Here is a 16570-nt window from a genome sequence, read left to right as displayed (position 1 = left end):
TGGAATACCTTTTTCCATACCCTCTCTTTCAGTCTGTATGTGTCTCTGGATCTGAAGTGAGTCTCTTGTAGGCATCATATGTACAGGTCCTGTTTTTGTATTCATTTAGCCAGTCTGTGTCTTTTGGTTAGAGCATTTAGTCCTCTCTCATTTAAGGTATTCATTGATAAATATGTTCGTATTGCCATTTTGTTAATTGTTTTGGATTTGTTTTTGTAGGTCTTTTTTTCCCCCTTTCTTTTGTTCTCTTGTGATTTGATGACTGTCTTTAGTGTTACATTTGGATTCCTTTTTCTTTTTTGGGTGTATATTATAGTTTTTCTGTTTTGTGTTTACCATGAGGTTTTGTATAGCAGTCTGTATACGTACATGCTTATTTCAAGTTTCTGATCTCTTAATTTCAAATGCATTTTAGATAACACTCTGTATTTGTACTCTCCTCCCGTTGTGATTACTATTTTTGATATTATATTTTACATATAATTGTTTTATGTATACCTTAACTGCTTATTGTGGGTACAGATGATTTTACTACTTTTGTCTTTTAACCTCCCTACTAGCTTTGTGTTTGGATGATTTCCTAACTTTATTGTATGTTTGGCTTTACCAGTGAGCTTTTCCATTTTGTCATTTTCTTTTTTCCAGTTGTGGCCTTTTCTGCCTAGAGAAATTCCTTTAGCATTTGTTGTAAAATTGGTTTGGTGGTGCTGGCTTTTGCTTGTCTATAAAGCTTTTGATTTCTCCATCAAATCAAGGAACTTTGCTGGGTAGAGTATTCTTGGGTGTAGGTTTTTCTCTTTTATCACTTTTAAGTATATTGTGCCACTTCTTCTGGCCTGCAGTTTCTGCTGAAAAATCAGCTGATAGCCTTATGGGAGTACCCTTGTATGTTATTTGTTGCTTTTCCCTTGTTTTTAGTATTCTCTCTTTATCTTTAATTTTTGTCAATTTGATTACTGTGTGTCTCAGTGTGTTCCTCCTTGGGTTAATCCTGTTCTCTTCAAATATTTTCTCATGCTCTTGCTCCCTGTCTTCTCCTTCTGGACCCCTATAATGCAAAAATTAGCACTCTTGATGTTGTCCTAGAGGTCTGTTAAACTGTCCTCATGTCTTTTTTTTTTCCTTTTTTCTTTTTTCTGTTCAACAGCAGTGATTTCTAGTCCTTTGTCTTCCAGTTCAGTGATCCATTTTTCTTCCTCATTTAGTCCACTGTTGATTCCTTCTTGTGTTTTTTCTTTTCAGTTATTATATTCTTCAATTCTGTTTGATTGCTCTTTATATTTTCTAATTCTTTTTTAAAAACTTCTAATTTCTCATCTGCATCCATTCTTCTCCTGAGTTCTTTGATCGTCTTTATTATCATTACTCTGAACTCTTCCTCAGGTAGATTGCCTATCACTTAGTTCTTCTTCTGGGGTTTTATCTTTTTCCTTCATGAGAAACATATTCCTCTGTCTTCTCATTTTGTCTAAATTGCTATTTGTATTTTTATGTATGTGGTAGGTTAGTTATGTTTCTCGACCTTGGAGAAGTGGCCCATTGTAGGAGATGTTGTATGCATCCCAGCAGTGCACTCCCCTCTCATCACTCAAGGGCCCAGGTCCAGGTGGTCCCAGGGTAGTGTCTAATCTGCATTTGCGGACTTGGTCTTGCTTGAGGTTTTCTTGTTTTGGTGTCTGCCTCCTGGTGTGTAAGGCTGGTCTAGAGGCTTGTATAGGCTTCCTGTTGGGAGGGGCCCGTGCCTGCCCACTGGTGATTGGAGCTGGGTCTTGACCCTTTGGTGGGCAGGTCTGTGTTTAGCGGCTCTTCTAGAGGTGGCTGTGGCCTTAGGAAGTCCTTATGCAGCCTATCTGCTGACGGATGGGGCTATGTCCCCACCCAGTTTGTTGTTCAGCCTGAGGCGTCCCAGCACTGGAACCTAAAGGCTATTGGGTGGGCCTAGGTCTTGGTGCCAAGATGTCAACCTCCAGGAGAGTTCACACAGATGAATGCTCCCTGATATGTCTGCCGCCAGTGCCTATGTCCCCAGGGTGAGCCACAGCCACCCCCTGCTTCCCCAGGAGACCCTCCCAGACCAGCAGGTAGGTCTGGCCCAGGCTCCTATCAAATTACTGTTTTTGCTCTTGGTCCCAGTGTGTGTGAGATTATGTGTGCACTGTTTAAGACTGAAGTTTCTATTTCCCCCAATTCTGCGGAGTTTCTGCAATCAAGCCCTCCTGGCATTCAAAACCAAATGCTCTGGTGGCTCCTGTTTCCAATGCCAGACCTCTGGGATGGGGGAGCTGACATGGGGCTCAAACCTCTCACTCTAATATAGTTATTCTCCAGTTTGTGGGTCCCCCACCCAAGGGATATGGGATTTGATTGTACTGCAAGTCTGCCCCTCATACGCAACTCACTGTGGTTCCTTCTTTATGTTTTTAGTTGTAGGAGATCTTTTCTGGTGGGTTCCTGTCTTTTTCATCAATGATTGTTCTGCAGTTAGTTGTGATTTTGGTATGCTCGTGAGAGGAGGTGAGCTTAGTGTCCTTCTACTCTGCCATCTTGGCCACTCTCCTTGGCAGTGTGTTTTTCTAAATCAGTTTCTTGTGAGCTTGATTGGTTTGAGTCTGCCCCTGAGCTGTATGCTCTGTGTGTGGAAAAAAATTGGGCCTCTGAGCTTAAAACACTGAGTGTGCCTCTACTTCAAACTTCTGTAGGCAGTACTAAAACTTCTAAAGTTTGTTTTTGAAAGATGAATGAGATTAACCTATGTATCATATTTACACACATATGTATTATATATATACATATATAGTATTATAAGTATATATTTAATGTAGCTCTAGTTTCTCAACATTACCTAATATAAAAAAATAAAATTTCTGATACCATCTCCTGTTATCTGAGTGTATATCAGAACCCTCTCTTCTATATTTTCACAGTATGCTCCTACAAAGAATTCCATTTTTATTCTGTGAGTAGGAAATTCCAAACCTGTGAAATATTATTTCATACTTCCTTCCTAGTTTCACATACTCAGTTCCCTTTGCTGTCACAGTGTTAAATCAGTCAAAGACTCATCTCCTTGACCTTTGAAGACCTAATTTTACCTGAGCCAGACAGAATCAGTGTTCTATTTCCTGATAGATTTGACTCTCAACAGTGTCATAAAAATGCCTTTTGCTGATATTTCCTAATCTGTTAAAAAAAAAAGGTGGGGGGGTGAAAGACATACAATTTCTTGTAGCTATTCTATAAATTTTTTTGTCAATTTTTTTCTGTATAAACTTTATAAATCTTTTTATGAAATATCCTGTTCAAAAATGCCCCAACCACATCAACATCTTTTGGAGCATAAGCAATCCTAAATGATAATAGACAGTGGTATAAAATGGCTTTGTTCTTGTGTCTCTGGTTTTTATTTCTGTAATGACACCACTTTGCCTTAAACTTCTGGAAGTTTGTAACTTCAGTGTCATATTTAATTTGCTCTCCTTTACACCTCTACTTGTTGTTAAACCTATCTAGTTTAAGCCTTCATTATTATTTATCTGGAATACTATGAAATCACTTTTTAACTGGTCTGCTTGCTTCCAGTTCTGCTCCCCTATAATAGGGGTGATACTTACGATTATTAAATAAACACTTTGTGGGCACTTAGAGAAGCAGAGAATATCAAGACCCTTCATGAGTTCAAGTCGTGCTCTACTGCCTTTATATTCATTTTAAATATGGTTACTTAGAGAAATGTAATAATCATATTGAGTCTTAATTTCAGCCAGATATATAACAAAGTCTTACATAGCATCCTTGTGGATAAGGAGTATCACATGGTAATAGTGACTGATTAGGTGGGTTCACAGAGAACTTGCATGATTTTGCATTCAAAAACCACTTAAATGCTGCTGTTTGCCAAGTTGCATGCTAGATTGAATTCAGATTGTCAGAAACATTGGAGATTGGTAATTCATTGAATGACAAAATATAGATTCGAAAATAACTTGAAACTAAAAAGATGATGCCTAATGAAGTGTAGAGTCATAGGTTTTATGTTCAATCAGTCAGCTTCACAAATATAGACTAGATAGACCTATGATTTATTCTGGGCTTAACAATTTCTGTGGGAAGGTCATAAATTTTACTTTATTAAGAGCACAATAAATCTGTAGTGTATTGCCAAAATAGTGAATTTAATTATTGTCTACCAGCTGTACCTGGGGTAACATTTATTATTCTGACAGATTTTGGATTTTATTAGTAAAATAATTATAGTATTTATTGATATATTTAAATCTTGCTGTAATAAATAGGAGCTTCTTTTATATTTTAGCTAAATTTGTTGACTGATATTTTTATTTGATCATGTGGCATTTCATGATGCATTTTTCTTACTTCCATTTGTTTTTCTTTTTCTTCATTGTTCTTTCATTGTTTTATTTTGATATTGTCCATTTGATTTTTACCTTCAACCTATTATTAGCATTTCTTCTACAGTTTCTTAGATTATATCTGGTTTAGCTATTTATACTTTTATGCCCATATTAAGTAGATACACATTCAAATATGTAACATTCTTATAAAATCACCATCTCCTTGTTCCAAGTGGGGCCAACATGTTTAAAATAATAGGCCTGGTTTATCCCATGATTAATTAATGCTTGTGTGTTCATTGACTGGACCAATTCTGTGAAAACCACCCCCAGGTTAACCTTGGAAAAACAATCCTTAACATTTTATAAATATATATTAAAGAGAGATTGAATAATAGAAGTATATTGTCTAGAAAAGGAGTCATTTAATTCTATTGATACTTGTATATTGAATATTATATTCCTCCTGAGTACCATATTTTAAGAATACTGAAAAAGGAAAGGAAAGGGAAAGAAAAGGAAGAAAACTAGAAGGATTTGTTAACACTGTCACTTTTAAAGAACAGTAGAAAGAATAGATAATGTTTGGTCTAATTAAAGAGGAATTATGGAACAAATTATAATGCCTTCAAATATTTTAAAGGTTATCATGTGGAACATGGCATAGGCCTGCTATATATGGCTACACAGGACAAAGGCAGGAATGAAAGATTTTTGTGTAATATAGGAAGAAAATTACTAACAATTAGAGCCATTAATAACAGAAAAGATTGTGAGACAGCAAGCCCGTTATACTAAGAATATAAAAGTGGAGATTGTAGGGTCTGTTAAAAATAAGATTTTTGCATTGGGTAGAAAGCTAGACTAGATGACCTCTAATAACTCTTTCATCTCTTAAGAGTGATTTTAGGACAAATTGTGATTTGGGGAAGGCTTAATGGAAAAACTGTTCTATGTATAATAAAGCAATATTTTCAGATTTTCAAGACAAGTGAAAGAAGAAATTAGGTATGGATAGAAAGTAAGTTTGCCCATCCAGATAGAAGGGAAAGTATCAAACTAGGATCTAGTGAAAAATTTAAATCAATATGAGATGAAACTTAAGGAGAGTATCCATCTGGGTTTCACAGTCCATCTGCATTCCTCAGCAACCCTACTTTATAGCCACTGCTGGGATTGACTCAGCACCTGTACTGCTTCCTATCCTGTCTCTGATCCCTTTTATTTTCTCTTTCAGCCCTGACCTGAATACCCCCTTGCCTATCTTTTTGTTATTTTTTCCAATTAATAATGTAGTGATTGTGTATTTATAGACTTCTTAAAATATGCTAGGATGCCACCTTTTTAGAAATTACCAGGTTCTCACCCAAGCTGTTATGTGTATATCTAATGATAAGCTGAGGGGGAGAATATAAGGAAGAACATAATTAGATATGATAATCCAGGATATTGTGGAGTTATGAATACAGGAATGATGGTGTCTTCTAGCTCACATGAAATGGAGTATGTAGTCTGTTTACAATAACTTTTGGTAGGGCATGATACCAAGGCAAAGTAAATCTGCTTTTCTTTTTAAAGTTACAATTTTCAGGTCCTGTTTATTCAGTTTTACTATTATAGGATCAGAGTAGGCAAATTGAGTCTGACGTGCTTTTTTCTAACACTCATACTCCCTGGTGAATCTTAATATTCTCTAGATCACTGTGCAGAAATACCCATAGAAGCTCAACAGAAGAAGATGATTCATCTTCAGAAGAAGAAATGGAATGGAGTAATAACAGTTTGCTTCTAGCCAATCTTTCTATACCTCAGTTAGATGGAACTGCAGATGAAAACAGTGGTAAGTAGTCTACTGTATTTCATTATTTAGGGGCAGAAAATATATTTGATTTTGAAAAATATAATCACACTCTCTACATAGTTGGGTAAGTGAGGCTATGACAGTAATGTTAGATTTTGTCCTTCTGCAGGATGATTTCTTTTGAGAGAATGTAGATATATGATTTTTTCTCATTTCTAAGAGTATAGCATTTATTAATCACTGATTTAGAGCTTTATAAACTTTAATCAGTTTATCATCATAACATTTAAGTAGCATAGGAAACTATAAGAAATATGCTCAGCTTATTTGAAGTGATAATGCAAAGACATGTTATTTTACGGAAAATTTTGAAGGTGACAGTATTTTTCCCCTTATTCTCCCAAAAGGCATGAATATTGATATCATCTATTCCTGATCAAAGAAATATGTGTTTAAAATAATGACTACTAATCACATATAACTGACTCTTGATTTTTTAGATTATGGTATTATCCTAATGATAGGAATGACCTTTTTGTTGAGATAACTGTTTTAAACATGAATTTAATTTCATATAATTTCTTTCATGGTGATAGTATCATGGTATGGGAAAATATTTTAAAAATTAAAAGTGGAAGTGAAATAAATTCTTTTTTCCCCCATTTCAGACAATCCACTGAACAATGAAAATTCTAGAACTCACTCTTCTGTGATTGCAACAAGCAAGCTATCAGTAAAACCTTCCATCTTTCACAAAGATGCTGCTACATTAGAACCCCCATCTTCCGCTAAGATTACCTTTCAGTGTAAACACACAAGTGCCCTTTCTTCCCATGTTTTGAACAAGGAAGATTTAATTGAAGACCTTTCACAGCCAAACAACCGAGAGAAAAGTCTAGATCATTCAGTTGCTTCTTTTACAAATGAAAGCACTTACTCTATGAAATACGCTGGGTCTTTAAGCAGTACCGTCCATTCAGAAAACTCTCATAAAGAGAGTAGTAAGAAAGATGTCCTCCCAGTATCTTCCTGTGAAAGTAGTATTTTTGATTATGAAGAAGATATTCCATCTGTTACAAGACAAGTACCAAGTAGAAAGTATACAAACATTAGAAAAATTGATAAGGATGCCCCTTTTATACATATGAACCGTCACACTAATGAAAATACATTGGGCAAAAATTCTTTCAACTTTTCTGACTTAAATCATTCAAAAAGTAAATTATCCTCTGAAGGAAATGAAAAAGGAAACAGCACAGCTCTGAATAGTTTATTCCCTTCATCATTAACTGAAAATTGTGAATTGCTATCATGCTCAGGGGAGAATAGAACTATGGTGCATTCTCTTGATAGCATTGCTGATGAAAGTGGACTAAATAAACTTAAAATTAGATATGAAGAATTTCAAGAACATAAAACAGAAAAACCAAGCCTCAGCCAGCAAGCAGCACATTATATGTTTTTTCCCAGTGTTGTTCTTTCTAATTGTCTAAGTAGGCCACAAAAACTCTCTCCTGTTACATATAAACTACATCCTGGCAATAAACAGTCCCGGTTAAAAATCAATAAAAAGAAGTTTGTAGGTCATCGAGAGAATTCTGCTGGAACTACTGAGACTGGATCCTCAAAAGATAATTGTATACAAAATAATCCTTGTAATTCTGAGAAGGATAACGTATTGGCCAGTGATTTAATTAAGGCCACCCGTGGAGCTTTTGAAAATAAAACATCTACAGACAGTTTTGTAGACTGTCACTTTGGAGAAGGAGCCTTAGAAACTGAGCAGTCCTTCGGATTGTATGGAAATAAATACACACTTAGAGCCAAACGCAAGGTAAATTATGAGAATGAAGATAGTGAGTCAAGTTTTATAACACACAACTCAAAAATTAGCCTACCTCATCCCATGGAAATTGGTGAAAGTTTAGATGGAACTCTCAAATCTCGAAAACGCAGAAAAATGTCTAAAAAGCTGCCCCCTGTCATCATAAAGTATATTATCATTAATAGATTTAGAGGGAGGAAAAATATGCTTGTAAAGCTAGGAAAAATAGACTCTAAAGAAAAACAAGTAATATTAACAGAAGAAAAAATGGAACTGTATAAAAAGCTTGCACCTTTGAAGGATTTTTGGCCAAAAGTTCCTGACTCCCCTGCAACCAAATATCCTATTTATCCACTAACACCAAAGAAAAGTCACAGAAGAAAATCAAAACATAAGTCTGCTAAGAAAAAAACTGGTAAGCAACAAAGGACAAATAGTGAAAATATTAAAAGGACTTTGTCTTTCAGGAAAAAACGGTCACATGCTATTCTTTCTCCTCCCTCACCATCTTATAATGCTGAAACCGAAGACTGTGACTTAAATTATAGTGATGTTATGTCCAAACTAGGTTTTCTTTCTGAGAGAAGCACAAGTCCCATAAACTCTTCTCCACCTCGCTGCTGGTCTCCCACAGATCCAAGAGCTGAAGAAATTATGGCTGCTGCCAATAAAGAAGCAATGCTTTTTAAGGGTCCTAATGCATATAATAGCAAGACTGTTAATTCCCGTATAGGAAAAAATAGTCGAGCAAGAATGCAGGTTAAGAAATCAAAAACAAAGCTTGTTAATTCCTCTGTAGTTACTAAGAAAAGGAACAAACGAAATCAGACAAGTAAACTAGTAGATGATGGAAAAAAGAAACCAAGAGCAAAACAGAAACAAAAAGTAAATGAGAAAGCTACACCAAGAAAGCACATAACACTAAAAGATGAAAAACTAAAATCTCAAGCTAGTGCTGAAGTTAAGTTTGTGCTGAAACATCAGAATGTGTCTGAGACCTCAAATAGTTCTGGAGGCTCTCAACTACTTTTTAAACAGAAAGATGTGTCACTAATGGGCTCTGCTATAGATCATCCCCTTTCTGCTCCTCTCCCCACTGGAATTCATGCACAACAAAATTTATCTGGCTGCTTTTCTTCTTTCCTAGAAAGCAAGAAGCCTGTAGATTTGCAAGCATTCCCCAGTCCACAAGATGATTTGCATTCATCAGTTGTTTGTGGTTCTTTGGGACCTGGAATCTCAAAAATTAATGTTCAGCGGTCTCATAATCAAAATGCTATGTTTACTCTAAAAGAATCAACCTTGATTCAAAAAAATATATTTGACCTTTCAAACCATTTGTCTCAGGTAGCACAGAATACACAGATGTCTTCTGGTATCATGTCTCCAAAGATAGAAGAGAATGCAAATGTACAAAAAAACTATTTGTCGTCTCTTGGAAAGTTAAATGAATATCGTAATTCTGTAGAATCAAAGCCAGACCAGACGTATGCCCCTAATTTTTTGCATTGCAAAGACAGTCAGCAGCAGATTGTGTGCATGGCAGAACAGTCAAAGCACAGTGAAATTTGTTCTCCAGGAAAAGCAGCTTCAGAGGAAAGTCAGATGCCTAATAATTGCTTTGTAACTTCCTTGAGAAGCCCAATCAAACAAATAACATGGGAGCAAAAACAAAGGGGCTTTATTTTAGATATGTCAAATTTTAAACCTGAAAGGGTAAAGCAAAGGTCATTGTCAGAAGCAATTTCACAAACCAAAGCACTTTCTCAGTGTAGAAATCGAAATGTGTCAACACCTTCAACGTTTGGTGAAGGACAGTCTGGACTGGCAGTTCTAAAAGAATTGTTACAGAAAAGACAGCAGAAAGCACAGAATGCAAATAGTATGCAAGACTCATTATCTAATAAACAGCAACCAAACAAAAATATCTCTCGTTCCCTTGAGCATAACAAATCAATTAAACGAACACGATCAGTAACATCTCCAAGAAAACCTCGAACTCCCAGAAGTACAAAACCTAAAGAAAAAATTCCCAAACTTCTTAAAGTAGACTCTCTAAATTTACCAACCTCTGGCCAGTTGGATAACTCCCTATCAGATGATAGTCCCATCTTTTTTTCAGATCCAGGATTTGAAAGTTGTTATTCACTTGAAGATAGCTTGTCTCCTGAACATAATTATAATTTTGATATTAATACAATAGGTCAAAGTGGATTTTGTAGCTTTTATTCTGGAAGTCAGTTTGTCCCAGCTGATCAAAATTTGCCTCAAAAGTTCCTAAGTGATGCAGTTCAGGATCTTTTCCCAGGACAAACTGTAGAAAAAACTGAATTTTTAAGTCATGATAACCAGAAGTGTGATGAAGACAAACATCATGCCTCAGACTCAACCTCATGGATTAGATCTGGTACTCTAAGTCCTGAATTATTTGAGAAATCATCCATAGATAGCAATGAGAATCATCACCACAATCAATGGAAAAACACCTTTCATCCTCTAACAACTCGGCCTAATTCAATAATGGAGTCTTTCTGTGTCCAGCAGTCAGAGGACTGTCTAAATGAAAAATCTAGACTGAATAGGAGTTCAGTAAGCAAAGAAGTGTTTCTTAGCCTCTCACAGCCAGGCAATTCAGACTGGATTCAAAGTCATACCAGAAAAGAAATGGGACAGTCTCTTGATGCAGTCAATACCTCTTTTACTACAATACTATCCTCCCCTGATGGTGAACTTGTAGATGCAGCCTCTGAAGATTTAGAATTGTATGTTTCAAGAAACAATGATATGTTGACACCAACTCCTGATAGTTCACCAAGGTCTACCAGCTCTCCCTCACAATCTAAAAATGGCAGTTTCACCCCTCGAACTGCTCACATTCTGAAACCACTTATGTCCCCACCAAGTAGGGAAGAAATTATGGCAACTTTGTTGGATCATGACCTTTCAGAAACTATTTACCAGGAACCATTTTGTAGTAATCCTTCTGATGTGCCAGAAAAACCCAGGTAATCAGAATTATTTTTTCCCCTTGGGTTACTCTGAATAATTACAATGTATGTAACAACATTTGGTACCTGACTACTACTTTTTTGGCTGTGATACTGTATTTGTAAGTACATCATTGTGAAAACAATTTATAATTATGGACATATTAAGAAAATTCACAAACTAGCTGGACGGTTGCACCTAGAGAAATTTATTTAAGTTGATTAGTGTTGGTCTTGGATCTACTATTATTTTGCACTGCGTCAACATTAAGGATTAGAGGCTCACTATGACATGATGCCAAATTAAGGATGTCATAATATGTAATACATAATACTTATAAAAGTATTATGATTATCATTTTAAAGATGGTATTTATTTCTAAAATGGTAAACTTTCATAACTTTAAAAACTTCATTTTTTAAAAGTGTTTGAAAATAAGCATACATATGTTTTAAATACTCATGATATATCTCTAAATGAAGATTATTTTAAGTTTCTGTTACATACCACTCTCTTTTCATGTTGCCAACATCTTCAATAATATTGTTAGTTTGTATAGTTATTAGGGGTGCAATATGGATTTTGGTTCCCCTTGTCTCTTCTTTCTTTTAAGAATCTTTTCAGAGAAGTGGTAAACAGAGAGACAGATGCGCGCACGCACACACACACACACGGCCAATAGCAAAATCTGAAGGAATCACAGCACTGGCCTATTTGTAAACCAGTAGTTAAGTAGGTATCCTGTCCTGCCTGCTTCATCAAGATAGAAACATATCTGATAAGAGCTAAGTTGGGGAACATGGCTTAATCCAGGAAGTTTAAGTGATGGCTTTTGGTCCTACCCCTGTGTCTTTGATCCCTTTTCCTAATCAGTTGCAGAGAGAGGCAGTTCATTTCAGATATCCAGTCAGAAGCAGAGAAGAATGGCTAGGACTGCTGAGGCAGACCCTGCTTAGTCTAAATGATGGAAAGAGATATGAAGTGCCAACTAAGGCAAGAGGCCACCCTGCATGTATGCATTGACCTTGAGCACCACCATGCTCCTGACCCTAGTGAAAGAGACAGTGAGTGCTGGGCCTTTTACCTGAAGATTTGAAGTAATTTCTGCAGGAGTCCATTTAAGAAAGGGGTGAGAAGAAGTTCCCTTCTCTAAGGACTTGAATTGAAGGGCAGAAAATACCTCCCCCTACCTTACCCCTGCACTTCCTAAAACATAGTTTTGCTGTTCTGTTTTGCCCAGTACCCACATGTGGCCTTTTAACATGAATGGAACTCTTCCTTTTTATTTCACTGCCAGAATATATGAATATATAATCCTTAGACGTTAGTTTCCATTATTTTGGAGGCTTTGACTTTACCAGTAGTGATTATGGTATATTTTTTCATTGATTTATATTTTCTTCCTCAGCCTTACACATCTTTTTAATTCCCAGTTAATTTATCATGTGCTAGTCATTTACTTTGTGTTGCTATTAGTTGTTGTCCAACTTTGACACTTGTTCTGCAGCTGAAATAAAAGGATGATAGTCATATTTGAAAAATAATCTTTTTTAAAAATTAAAAACTGTGTATTCACTGTAGAAAATTTAGGAAGTATAAAAGAAGAAATAAAAATTATACCATTTCTCTACCTAGTAACAACCACTATTAATATTTTAATGTGTTTTCTTACTTTTTTAAAGTATAGCTTTTATTTTGTTTTATGAAATGTTCTTACTGTAGTCACAATATTGCATTGAAATTGATTTCACTTACCATTATAAAGTAAACATTTTCTAAATTTGAGTCTGTTGAAGCATCATTTTAATGGCTGCATAATATTCTATCATGTGATTATTACTGGACAGAAAGGTTGTTCTCTGTTTTGCTACTATACATAATTATGTGATTAGTATCTTCTTCATAAAGCATTTCTTCTATTTTGGAATTTTTATTTACAGCTCTCAAAGTAGGATTACTGAAAAATTTAAGGCTCTTCATGTATATTAATTACAACATGAGCTGTAGCAATTAGCATGCTGCTGACAGTATTCAAGAAAGCTGAACTTACCACACCTCAGCAATTTTCGCTGTTTTTTACTTCATTATGATCTCTGTATTATTAATAATAGAGTTGGGTATAGTCACATGACGTGTGTACTCATTTCCTTCAGTAGCAATAATCCTTCCAATTTTTCATAAAGCTGCAAGGTGGGTGTTGGGAAGGTGTTAGATCCTGATTATGGAGTTAAATAGTAGGGGCAAAAATCTTTCCATGTAAAGGGGAAAAGGAAATGTGGTAACTCTGGTGCTGCTCTTTCAGTTTCAGTCAGAAAACAAGAATTCAGTTCATTGAGTTTTATCTAGAGAATGACCAGGTCATTTGGGAAATCATGCCCTATGAGAAGTAACTGAAGAAACTAAGAACTATCTTCATATCCATGAAAGAGATACCATGAAGAAGAAAAAGAGTTATTTTATGTCGCTGCAGAAGGCAGAAGTAGTACCAATAGATATGTTAGAGGAGAGAGGTTTAGCTTAATATTTATAACTGTTGGAAACTAAACCAGCTTACCTTTTAATTAGTGATTCCTCACACATACATTAGTAGCACTTAAATTATGTGGGCTCTGCCAACTCCTAAGTTCTTATGTTAGTATTAAACCTTGTCATGTAAAGGGAAGAAAGAATTATGGTAGTTTACCTCAACTGTATATAATTTTTGGTAATATTTAAGGGAATTTGGTAGGGTACAAAGATTTGTTTGAGCTGACTGGCTTTGCTGAACTACTATGTACAGAGAGTAGAGAATGTAGAAAGAGGCTATAGATAAAATCCAGGGATATAGTCTCAGATCATAAACTCTTCCATTGTTTTTATCCTTATGTGGTGACAGTGGAAAATTATTTAAGATCAGTAGAAGAAAGGAATCTGATGAGTTTGTACCATCTCCTTGAAGAAAAGAAGGCTTCATTGGACACTTCAGACAAAAAAAATACCTTCTTTCCCCAGTATTGATGATACCTTCCAAAGGAAATTAATTAAGTAGTCATATACCTGTGAGGAAAAGCATATTGAGACTAAAGATAGAGTGTACTTGTATAAAATGTGTGTGTTGGAGGGTGTGGGTAGGGTGTGGAAAGGGAAGAAAGAGGTGGGCATTTTTAAGACTCCAAAAGGAACTATAAAAAATTTCTAGGTTAAGGAGCTAAATATTTTGGTAATTGCTCTTTGAGGCAAAACAGTTGTTCTAAAATATGTTGTTTATAGGGAGATCGGTGGCCGGCTTCTCATGGTAGAAACACGACTTCCAAATGATCTGGCTGAGTTTGAGGGAGACTTTTCCTTGGAAGGACTTCGTCTATGGAAAACAGCATTCTCAGCAATGACTCAAAATCCAAGACCTGGGTCACCCCCTCACAATGGCCAAGCAATTGTCAATAAAGGGTCAAGTAATAGCCATAAAATGGTTGAAGATAAAAAAATTGTGATTATGCCTTGCAAATGTGCCCCAAGTCGACAACTGGTTCATGCATGGCTTCAAGCCAAAGAAGAATATGAACGTTCCAAGAAACTGTCTAAAACGGAGCCAACTGGAGTTGTAAAATCTGATGACAAGTTCAGCTCCTCAGTTAATCCAGATGACAAACCTGTAGTGCCTCCAAAAATGGATACAACTGCACACATACTCCCCACTACAGCACATACCAAGGAAGATGTTGATAATTCTCAGATTACTTTACAAGCACCAACCACAGAATGCAGTCGAACTGCAAGTGAAAGTCAGATGCTGCCACCACTTGCTTCTGCAGATGATGCTGAGAAAGAAGAGGATGATGATGATGACTATTGTGTTGGTTATAGCTCCCCTGATTCTCCAGTGATTCCTCCTTGGCAAGAAGCAACATCACCAGATGCCAAAACATTAAATGGAGGTGACAGACCCTCATCACTAGTAGAGGACCTACATTCTCTGACTATTGAGAACTTCTTAAAACCTGTAAAAGATGGTATACAGACAAGCCCCAGCAGTGAGCCTCAGGAACCTCTAGTGATATCCCCAATTAATGTTAGGACAAGAACTGGGTTATATGAATCACTTTGCCTTCATAGTACACCAATCATACAGAGAAAACTTGTGGAAAGGCTTCCTGAGGCAACTGGCCTTAGCCCTTTGTCAACAGGTAAGTTTACAAGTAACAGAAAGCCTCCATAAAGTTTTTCAAATATTACAAATGAAAGCAGCTTTAGACTAATGAAAATCAGAGCTTTTTAAATGAAATTTTAGCTCAGCTAATGAGAGATTATTGTTATTTTATTATGTCTTGGAAAGACATCATCACATGGAAACTTTTTTATCTTTCTGCTGTGAAATATATTTACATCTATTTCCATCCTATCTTCTTGCCTTCTCGGTAAAATATAGGAGCCCTCTCAGAAACCTTACCTTCTTCTCAACTTGATTTTTCCCATTGGCTTTGATATATACCCAAATCTCTCGCACCCTTTGAAATAGAAAAAAAACCAAACACCTGCCTTGACCTTACATCTGCCGGCTTCTGCTCTTTTTTCTCTGCTTCTCTCCTTTAAAGCCAAATTTCTTAAAAGATTTCTCCAGTTAGACAACTCCATTTCTTTACCTTCTACTCATTTCTCAACCCACTCCAAACTGCATTGTGCCCCCTCCATCCCACCAGTATGGCTCTTGTAAAGATTCTTTATAACCTCCAGGTAGCTAAAGCTAATGGATGTTTTTCAGTCTTCCTATCACTTGACCTCTAAGCAGCCATTGTCCTGCTGACCACACCTTCCTCCTTTGAGCTTCTTCTCCCCTTAGCTTTTCCCCTACTCCTCTGTTTCTTCCTACTTGCTTTCCTTTGAAGCTTCTCACATTCTCAGTTATTATCTGAATGTTGGAGTTCATTAAGACTTAGCCTTAATCTTTCTCTCTCTATGTTCTCTCCCTCAATGACCTACCTAATTCCTGCCCACAGGATTACTATAGATAACACAAATTTAAATGTCCAGTTCAGAACCCTCTTTTAAGCTCCAGAACACTATATCCAGCTGCCTTTGGCATTTCTACTTGAATGCTCAAAGCCACCATAAGGTCAGTATTTTTTAAACTTAATTTATGATCTCACTACATTCATTCACCACCAACCACATAGCACACTTCATGCACACACATACATGCCCGCACATTGAAAACCATTGGTCCTCTTTCATTTTTCCTTATTTCAATGAATAGTACCACCATTTCTCTGTCACTGAGTTACACAGGTCAGAAACAAGGGATTTATTTATAATACTCACCTGATTGCCTCACTGCCCATCCTGTGGTTTCCACACTTCTTTGTTTCCTAAATTACCCAGATCTCTCTCTACCTCTGTCTCTGCCACTACCAAGCCCTCATCTGTCACCTGGGCTTCTACCCTAGCTTTCTTGTTCACCCTTACCAATCTCCAGGTGGTTTTTTTTTTATATAGAATGAATTTAAATTTATTTATGTATTTATTTTTGGCTGTGTTGGGTCTTTGTTTCTGTGCGAGGACTTTCTCCAGTTGCAGCGAGTGGGGACCACTCTTCATCACGGTGCGCGGGCCTCTCACTATCGCAGCCTC

At 36.3% G+C, this 16570-nt stretch overlaps 1 protein-coding gene across 3 annotated transcripts in view; it reads left to right on the top strand.

Moving 5' to 3' along the window:
- Nucleotides 1-16570, top strand: part of REV3L (REV3 like, DNA directed polymerase zeta catalytic subunit) — a 190605-nt gene that overhangs the window by 99951 nt on the left and 74084 nt on the right. For all 3 annotated transcript variants that reach the window (XM_059083580.2, XM_067011663.1, XM_067011664.1), the window contains 3 exons: nt 6050-6192; nt 6822-10983; nt 14216-15129. In XM_059083580.2, the coding sequence (XP_058939563.1) occupies nt 6050-6192; nt 6822-10983; nt 14216-15129 (5219 nt within the window). The remainder of the gene's footprint in view (nt 1-6049; nt 6193-6821; nt 10984-14215; nt 15130-16570) is intronic.

The sequence above is a fragment of the Kogia breviceps genome, chromosome 13, assembly GCF_026419965.1.
Source record: "Kogia breviceps isolate mKogBre1 chromosome 13, mKogBre1 haplotype 1, whole genome shotgun sequence".
NCBI classification, from domain to species: domain Eukaryota; kingdom Metazoa; phylum Chordata; class Mammalia; order Artiodactyla; family Physeteridae; genus Kogia; species Kogia breviceps.
Note: the sequence above shows the minus strand (reverse complement) of the source record. Positions and strands in the feature narration are given on the sequence as shown.